We start from the raw sequence: 10121 nt of genomic DNA, 5'->3' as shown, positions 1-10121 counted from the left end.
ATCATTCAATTCATTTCTACCAGTCACGGGTGGAAGTTTCTTTACCACTTTGTAAGATGAACGATCCTTGTGATCGTGATATATTTTTTTCATTGAGCATGTGAGTCAGCATAAATATACGTATATCAGTCCTTATCGCATTGATCTCAAGCTGATCGACTTCTTTTTTTTTATTTATTTTTTGGTGATAGATCTCAAGTTGGCTTTACAGATCCTGGTTCATAATTGCTTCTCACTTCTTCTTTTAGTTTGCGAGTATCCCTCCCCATGGTTCTCTGCCACCTGCTTAGGAACATATGATTACCCATCAAGTCATCTGACAATCCGTGTATTTTGGTATTTTGTGCTGCTTCTTGGATTATATGTACACATGCATATAATAAGCCTAGATTCATATTATGTACTCAACCCAAGCACTGACAAATCCACATTAGTAAAGGGAGCTAATCTTGGACAGAAGGCTTGAACAAAAAAACAAAAAAATCCTTTCCCTCAGGCGCAGTTGATTTAATAATACCGAGTGAATTCGTGAGGCTAATGCACAATACTATGGATTGAAAAAGTTATACATATTAAGGGCCGCCCTGCCACCTTCTCTTCCTTAGTTATACGGACTATACTCATGCTAGAGTAATATGAGCGGCCTTTGTATCAAAAAAAATAAAAAAATAAAGCAATGCCGACTGAATCCAGATTCTTTCCTCTCCTCCCAAATAAGTGGTTCAAAGGGGAGACAGTATTTGCATGGCAGAAAAAATCTGCATGCAAATGAGCATAGATTTTCTAGCTTGCATTACATCCACGTTGCATACCAAGGTAATTATGTTGCTAACTGTGAAAACCTCTACTGAATGAAAATTATATAAACTGATAAGGACATCCTAAGCTTGTGATGCTTGCTAACGGTCACAATTACTATCAGGATATCCCTGTTCATGAAAGGACTAAGGATATCCATCCTAAGCTTGTGATGCTCAGTTGATGCTGGTAGTACAAGCCACAACAAAAGAAATTGGCATTTTGCACAGTCAAATCAACATTAATTAATCATGAAACGAATACGATATACAAGAAAACAGCGGGTATAATTTTTCTCAATCGACCAGCATATAATTTTTCTTCTTATCTACCGTTATCTTCATGGTAAGCTAGATAGTGTATGAAAATAGTAAAAAGTTTTCTTTTTTGAAAAAAAAAAAAAGCAAAAACCGACGCAGAAAAAGTAAGGGAAAGAGGAGTAATTTTGGTAAGAATTAAAGGCTTTCCTTAAGACTAGTTCAGCCTAGAAAGTCTTGTGTTATAATAGGCAGGTTTCCCGTGAGAAGAGACAGATTGCAGGTCCCTAAACCTTCCTTTCTTTTCTATAAATACCCTCTCCGAATACGTCACCCTCCTCTCCTCTTTTCCTCAACCTCTCTTCCCCCACCCCCTCCTTACCTTCTCCCTTTGTCTTGGTATCCCTGAGAAGAAAAGAAGCAACGCTCTTCTTCCCCAGAACCCCCCAAGGTAAGTTCCCTTTAACTTCTCCTCTTAACGTAGGTTTTCTTATTTATGGTGCTTACGATTAAATTGCTTTGTTTATTTAATTAATTATTTTATCATGCACGCATGAGTTCATCTTGGAGATTTTTCTGGAGAAACCCAACTTTGATTTCCTTTTTCTTTTTTTCTTGGGTTTTTTCTTCCCTCTCCCATATATATATATATATATATATATATATATATATATATATATATATATATATATATATATATGTTTCGATTTTAATAAAATTAAAAAGGTCGACTCGTTACGAGAGGGACGAGTCTCGGTCCGAGCACGGAAGTTCGGTCGCCATCGTCCCAACGGAAAAACTGACCTTTCCCTTCCGTTGGATTTGTCTAATAATACATCTGGGTCCGTTGATTCCTTGAGTTGTAGACCGGGGCCCGCTTCTACCAGACTAAACCAATCGGAAGACTTTAATACGACTGACTCCGTGGGCCTTCTTAAGGATGGTGGGCCCACGATGATCTATGGGCGTGAGGTTTATCATATGGCAAGGATTGCTCGATCAAACTATCTTTTCAAGTCCATGGTTCTCATCCTTCTTTTGCTTTTACTTTTTTTTTTTTGTTCCCCTCACCTGGTTAGCCTCCCAAGCTTACAAATTTGTTTTTGTTGTATTTTATATTTTCAGGAAAATCTTCTCAAACATTAGAATCAAGGATTACTGGATTTTAGAGGACTTTAGTTATGTATTTTTTTTGTCTTTGATCATTATCTCAATAAAAATTAGGTACAATTGTTTTGCCTAACTATTAATTTTACATCTTTTAGAATGAAATGATAAAATTTGGTCATGACTTGCTTAATTTTCTTGTAATTTATATTCTTTCTCACTATATATGTTAATATATTGACTTCTAATGCTGGAATCATGCTTAATTATGGATTAGTATTAAGATCCTCAGCATTTTTCTGTGGCTTACGGTTAACCATATTGAGTTTCATGCAGGAAGAGCTATTAAGTTGTTCAATTTCCACTTGGAGATGGGTCTTGAGCGCTTGCAAGTAGAGCACCAAGATATGGAGGCCATCTCTGAAGAAATAAATGATCATGAGAATGAAGCGCAGGGAGTATCAGGGAGCTTGCAAGATCCTTCTCATATCGAGCGAACACGAGGGCATGAGTCTAGAGACAGCAAAGAAAATAGCATTGAGGCTGCATATGCCGCATGGATGGCAAGCTTCAATACTTGCCTTAGTTTGTGGCTAGATCTAGTTAAAATTAAAAATAACAAAACTTTCAAATCAAAATGGATTTCAACAAAAATAAATGAAACTTTACTCAGCTTAGATGATAATTTTCTCTTCTCGAACGCTTTGGACAATTAAAATCATGGCTACTCCTTTCCAGCAGGCTTCTGTTTTTTCTTTTTTGCGTAGCCTTATTGCTAATGATGTAGCTGGTTGTGTTCATGCGAGATTAATGTGAGCAGCCGATGTACCAAAAAAAAAAAAAAATCAGGGTTGCTCATCTTGTTTTATATATATATATATATATATATATATATATATATATTGAAGGGAATATTGCTAATATAATTATTGCTAGACTTAGATTATCACAGGGAAACTGAGCATGAGACTGAGGTCTATATAGTATTCCCTCTATAGCTATAGTTTTGATACTGTTGTCCTAATTTATTCATCTAGTGACTCCGTTTATAAATAAATAAGGAGGAAACTCTTATATAGAGAGGGATGGAAACAAGTAGAGCTCCTTGTAAATAGCTCAGGTTCAACTCAGCAAAAAATGATCTAAGCTCTAGAATTTTGAGGGGATATAATTAGAATTGAGACATTTAACTTTTCTTTTTCGACATGACCCTATGTAGTTTCAGTTGCTTGTTACTTTTTCTCTTCATATTTTTATTTTTATATTTCAATTACTTTGTCTTTTTTACGGACATGCAGATGAAGCATCCTTCAGCTCTCAATAGATTTGACCAAATAATGAGCACAGTAACAAAGAAAAAAACTGTAGTTTTTCTCGATTATGACGGGACTCTGTCACCAATAGTCGATGATCCCAATCGTGCCTTCATGTCTGATTCAGTAAGTATAATATCACATTTTATTTTTGAACTTAATTGAGTAGCGATAATTATAAGCATAGTGTAACATTCCAATAAGATTTCAGAAATATTTGTTCTTTATATTTCAATTATCCCTCTTAACTTAGTTGGAGAGCATTATTTTGGTAACCGACAACCCATGACTCCATATATTTGATTGCATTTCTGATTCCTTCAACTACTTTGTACTAGATTGTACCAATCTAAGTATTTTTTTAGCAACACGATCTAAGTGAAATTGAACCTGAAACAGAATTGGTGATGACACAAGTTTAGGATACACAATTAAATAGTGAAAGGTTACAGCATATTCCATACCAAAAAAGAAAAAATATATTAGAATATGTTTGCACCAATGGTTCGAAATAAAAGTTTATACAATTGTCTCAATAGCTTCATCCAAGACACGATAGGAATCTTGAGTGAGGGGCGAAGCCTTTGGTTTCAAACACAAGTGGTTTTTTTTTAATGTTCTTGGAACTATTATATGGTTTAAGTCATGATGCACCTTGGGTCATGTTTGTAGAAGGCCAAATTACATCTTTTCACTTTCAAATTTGTCTCACCTAAGAATGGCATGATCCATCTTTAAATTTTGATAAAAAAAAATATCTTAGACTTGTCCTATTAAACAAACACATGGTCATTTGCTTAATGTGGTTAGAATTGAGTCTTTTAGTCCCACATCAAGTTGCATTATAGATCCCACTAACAACTACACAAGAAACAAAACAAGTGCAGCATGATCTCTAACTCAGTTTTATAAGAGCAAAGTAAATTTTAATTATTTATTAAGTCATATTATTAGTTAGTAATGCAACTAAAACTTTGGTCTAAAGAGTTTAACCGTTACCAATATTTAGACCAAGTATATGTTTTCTTTCAAAAAATAGTTCATTAAAAGTGATTGCATAAGTGAAAATGCTTAACACCACATGACTATTGTTTGTTTAACTAGATATATATTTGTTTATCTAGAGGGGCTGCTATGTGTAGTGCATAAGTGAAAATGTTTAGGACCACATGATTAATTGAATTCGTTCGCTTTTCTCCTTTTTGTTCCCAAAGAACAGAGGTTTTTATATTTTATTATACAAAAATAAGTTGTATATATGTTTGATAACCAGATGCGCTCTATACTAAATGAAGTTGCACAATATTTTCCAACTTGCATCATCAGCGGACGACGTAGAGATAAGGTATTACAAATCTAAATAATTAAATCATCATATATATATATATATATATATATATCACTAATTTAATTATGTGATATTTATATTGTCTTAACAAAAGTTTTTATCTTATAATTTGCTTTTCATTTTATAGGTTTATCAATTTGTACGCTTGAGTAATGTCTACTATGTGGGGAGTCATGGAATGGATATAATGGCACCAAACAAATCCTTGAATGATGTGAATATTACTTTTCATGAGAAAGCTATCGATGAAAAGGTAAAACAAATGCCATTGTTTTAGTATACACCATAATGACTCTTTGCAAATTACACAAAAAATTGTTAATCTCGTATATTGCTACATGAGTTATAAGATCGTACAATTTTTAACTTGAATTCACTTTTTTGTTGCAGGGAAATGAAGTAATTCTCTACCAACCAGCTCAAAAGTATTTGCCCAAAATTGAAAAGGTGAGATAGTTAATAAAAACTTATCTTCAAATTAAATTTAGTTCTTTCCTATCTATTTTACTGTATTTTTAATATATTCAATTATTTGTATGATTACAGATATTTAAAGAGTTGGAGGAGAAAACAAAGAAAATACAGGGTGCCATGATAGAGAATAATAAATTTTGTATCAGCGTACACTTTCGACGAGTTAATAAAGAGGTGTGTATAATTATTCTTTTATATAATTAGATTCAACATCTTTTTTGTTATTATATATATGTGTTTGTGTGTACGTATGTGTCTATGGATGTATTGTCACAACTCATGACTTCACCCAAAATAGCTAGTCGAAAGGTATTATTTGGGTTCTTTGATCTTATATAACTACCCAAGATCTATCCAGCAAATAACCGATGTGGGACTAAACACACGTCCGCACGTGTCCTCACATACTCCCTCTGTTCAAGCCCTAACGTCCTCGTCAGGCTAAGGGTTAAAATCTATTCAAATCTATTCAAAAACATCGCGATCAACCCGTGGTTAGCCCCAATAGATTCATGCTGCAGTGTCTCCTAGTTCACATAGGTTTTGGGCCACGTCCGCTCTTATACCATTTATAGCAATCCAGGATCTCATCCAAAATGACTAGCCGGAAGGTATTATTTGGGTTCCTTGATCATGTATAAGTACCCAATATCTACCCAGCAAATAACCGATGTAGGACTAAATACACGCCCGCACAGGTCCTCACATGTATGTATATGTGTGTATGTTTAATGTTTAGTTTGTCTTTCACATATCCTAAGATTTTTATTAATTTGTGGTAATAAAATTGTTTTTAGATTTTCTATTTTTTTAAGTGACTTTTAGTTTTTATTAATTATGAAGGAGTTGTCAATGATCTGTTTTATCTACCAAACATATGACATATCTAATATTATTAATCCAACAAGATCTGTATTATAATTATTCTAGTCAAATAACAAGATTTTATACGTATGGTGCAGAATTGGAGTGTGCTTGAGGAGCAAGTCAAGGCAATAACCAAGAAATATCCAGACTTTCACATTACAAGAGGTAGAAAGGTGAGCAAAACTAGTCTTTGAAATCAAAATATAGATAAAGTAATTTGTTACTTTGTCTATATTTAGTATTTTTCTAGTATACTTATGTCTTAAGTCATCCACTATTATAAAAATTGAAATCTAAATTCTATCTCTCCATAATTAGTGTTATATGTATTGTAGAAAGTATACAGAGCCATATAACTTTTATGATATAAAAAATTTAAAGCATTGCAGAAATCTAGAAAAAAATCTAAAAAAAAAACTTAAATACTAAACCAAAATCTCAAAGAATCATAAGTTGGTGAAGTTAAACCTACACTCCAACCTCCATCAAGTTATCTAGAGAATTGAATTATTGCATATGTTCAAAGTTATTGTATATTGTTGGTAAGTACTCATACAATGCAAATTCTTGGAACTTGTTAAAAAGTTAGCTTATCAAAAATATGAAATATTAAATTATAAGTAAGGTGGTTGAGTAAATTCTTTTTGAATCGTCTTATTTTGAGTTGGCTACATAAGCAATTTCCTGGTCAGAAGGATAGTCGTAGAAGAATTAGTCTAGGTCCATTGTATGAGGTCACTGGGGCTATTTAACAACCGAATTTTAGCAAAACTACTTAATGAATTATGTGGTTCTTATCTTATAACATGAATGATTTTCTCTAATTTATATTATATGCTTAGGTTGTTGAGATACGTCCGTGTATAGAATGGGATAAAGGCAAAGCTCTCGAATATTTACTTGATAATCTAGGATTTGGATGTAATGGCACCGCTTTTCCATTGTATTTGGGAGATGATCAAACCGATGAAGATGCTTTTAAGGTATTGAAGTAAACAAATATTTTATAATTTATTTTAAATTTTAATCTAAATTTATTTTTACCAAATCTTTATAATAGAAATTTTTACTTTTATTGCTTTTGTATGGCTAATTTTCTTTTCTTTATTTTTTTTCTTACATGACTGCAGGTATTACAAAGTAGGGGTCAAGGGTATTCCATTATAGTATCTTCCATTCCTAAAGATACAAAGGCATCCTACTCCTTACGTGATCCATCTGATGTAATGTCCTTTCTATTACGTCTTTCGAGATGGAAGAACAACTCTTTAGATAGGTTGGTTTCATAGATCAATGAGATTTTTTTTTTTAAATTTTTTCCTCTTTGATGATATCTTATTTTGATTCATATAGAAGGATTGGAACGTGCAAGATGGTGAAAATTAGATTTTTTTTTTAATTTCTAATGCATTTTAAGATATCCACTTGTGGTTTCCAACATATAGAACAATTTTGGAACTTTTTTTGCCGGATTGTAATGTTAATTTGATAAAGTCACATACCTAGTACTTGGTGCATCGCAAACTAATGCAAACTTGCCTATAAAATTGCTTTAAAATCATGCAATTATTCCAACCAAATCGGTCAAAAATAACAAAAAAATGGGGCCCTCCCTTAGCATCTCCCATTTGTCAAAAAAGATATGTAAGAATAGGCTATTGATCCCTATGCGAATCAAACATGCAACCTTGTGGTGTGGAGTTGGAAGTTCTACCGTTCCATGGTGGAAGAAATGCTTCATATTTTTCCTAAGGCTAAAATGAGTCGGTTTGACCTGTGGCCCAACTCAACCCGACCTGCTTAGACTCGACCCAACCCATTTTGGAGGACCCGTGGGGCTAGGTCGGGTCCTAATTTTTTTTTTCATAAAGTCAATATGGTTTCGAAGATAATGAAGAGGCTAGCTCAGCTCAAAAGTGTCCCCAAGGCATTCCTAGATTCTTTTATGTTCGTGCATGTATCACAACAATGATTTTCCTCTAATGCAAGCACATGTTGCTATATGACTTGGACAAGGGAATAGAAATGCATGAATTCTCCACGCAAAACTTTTTGGCAATTCAATCCCTCCATGCAACAACCCAATGCTGAAAGAACCCTTGCTAAAAGCTGTCAGGCATCAAATATTTCTATTATTGGATATTTGAATATGGTTAAATTATGAAGACCTCGCATAGAATCTGCTATGATACCAAATTACCGGTCGAAGTTACTCATTTAGGTTCAACTTCGTTAAGGCCCACATAAAGAAATTGAGTAGGTCCATGCCAAATGGTTGTCGATTTTTAAAGAAGCAATTCGAGATAATTCCGGCGCCATTAACATGTAAGGGTGGAGATGAACCAGGTAGGGCAAGATTCATTGACTCAATTCAGGCTTGATGTGTAGATAAAGTTTAAATCCATCCACCAAATCTCTATCCAAACCAGGAATCAAGAATTGAAAGTTTATTATTCATAAAACAAGATCTAAGATATCACAAGGATGGGTTGCATCTGCTTTGATTTCAAACTTAGAATCTATTTTAGTGTGACCATGATCAAACTAGTTTCATCCAATCCAAAAACTGATTTGTATGAACAACAAAATTTTACAACATATTTTATATAAATTTAAAATTAAAAAAATGAAGCTATAATTTTAGGCCCATGGACCACTGCACCGTTTTTTAATCTTTTCTTGTTTCAACACCGTCCATTCACTAATGGACGACGATGCGATCACTTGGATGAACCTCCTTTCCTCGCAGACTTTCCCTGACTCCAACTGCTAGAAGCCCTCACAGATGATTTGGATCGAGTAAAATTATAGACCGTCCAATCACCCCGCTTCAGTATTCAGATACATCCCATCCGTACACCACAGTGTCCCGTGTAGGGATCTTATGCCCTGTTTGGGGGAGCTTTTGGAGGGCCAGAAAGCACTTTCTGGCCCTCCAAAAGTACTTTTAGATGAAAAACTGTGTTTAGTAAATTTTTCAAAAAGCTGTTTCAGCTTTTGCGGGAAGCTGAAAACAGCTTTTGGGAGTAAGCTCCAATTTGGAGCTTTTGGGAGGAAGCTGTTTCAGCTTTTTCGGAAAGCTGTATTTTTGACAAAAATGCCCATATTAAAATAACATAATTACATAGTTTGTCCCTTTATAAACCTAAAAATCTGCTGGAGCCAAGAACCCTAGTCGTCAGACTCCCTTCCATAAGAAAAGGTATTTTTCTTTTCAATTTTGTATGCATCTCTTGAACCACATTTTAGAAGAAAAATTTTTTAATCCTTTTCCATACCTTCCAAAATCAATCTATTGTTTTTTTTTATCATCAACCTCGCGGCCCACGCTGAGGTCCTCCTCGAGCGTGGATCACGAAGAAGAGCCCCTGGACCGCGGAAAATTATTTTATGAAAAATTATGAAAAATTATTTTATACTAATAATTATAATATTTTATACCTTTATTTTTGTGTTATACTATAAATATAATATCATATTATATTATATCATAATACATTAATATATTATGTTAAATAATTTAATATTATGTTATATTATGCAAAATTAATTTATACTAATAATTATAATATTTTATATCTTTATTTTTGTATTATACTATAAATATAATATCATATTATATTATATCATAATACATTAATATGTTATGTTAAATAATTTAATATTATGTTATATTATGGAAAATTAATTTATACTAATAATTATAATATTTTATAACTTTATTATTGTATTATACTATAAATATATATTATATTACATTACATTATAATACATTAATATGTTATTTTAAATAATTTAATATTATGTTATATTATGGAAAATTAATTTATAATAATAATTATAATATTTTATACCTTTATTATTGTATTATACTATAAATATTGTATTATATTACATTACATTATAATACATTAATATGTTATTTTAAATAATTTAATATTATGTTATATTATGAGA

The 10121-nt window shown here is 32.6% G+C and overlaps 1 protein-coding gene across 1 annotated transcript; it reads left to right on the top strand.

Moving 5' to 3' along the window:
* The first annotated feature begins 1399 nt into the window (after positions 1–1399).
* On the top strand, positions 1400–7861 carry LOC103703043 (putative trehalose-phosphate phosphatase C). The gene is made up of 10 exons (XM_088722439.2): positions 1400–1506; positions 2499–2725; positions 3461–3601; positions 4749–4820; positions 4951–5076; positions 5214–5270; positions 5370–5471; positions 6260–6337; positions 7007–7147; positions 7295–7861. Exons 2-10 carry the CDS (start codon positions 2534–2536, stop codon positions 7451–7453), a joined length of 1068 nt encoding a protein of 355 aa, XP_088578565.1. The 5' UTR covers positions 1400–1506; positions 2499–2533; the 3' UTR covers positions 7454–7861.
* The last annotated feature ends 2260 nt before the right edge of the window (positions 7862–10121 follow it).

The sequence above is a fragment of the Phoenix dactylifera genome, chromosome 5, assembly GCF_051530095.1.
Source record: "Phoenix dactylifera cultivar Ajwa chromosome 5, Ajwa_hap1_PhDact_Kaust_v1.1, whole genome shotgun sequence".
NCBI lineage: Eukaryota > Viridiplantae > Streptophyta > Magnoliopsida > Arecales > Arecaceae > Phoenix > Phoenix dactylifera.
The sequence above is the reverse complement of the archived record's forward strand: the minus strand, read 5'-3'. Positions and strand labels throughout refer to the sequence as shown.

What these genes read in the sequence shown, in the direction of transcription:
- LOC103703043 (XM_088722439.2), top strand. Translation starts at nt 2,534, where the DNA reads ATGGGTCTTGAGCGCTTGCAAGTAGAGCACCAAGATATGGAGGCCATC. An exon ending in GCGGACGACGTAGAGATAAG is followed by an intron (nt 4,821 to 4,950) that starts GTATTACAAATC and finishes TTCATTTTATAG; the next exon opens with GTTTATCAATTTGTACGCTT. An exon ending in ACATTACAAGAGGTAGAAAG is followed by an intron (nt 6,338 to 7,006) that starts GTGAGCAAAACT and finishes TTATATGCTTAG; the next exon opens with GTTGTTGAGATACGTCCGTG.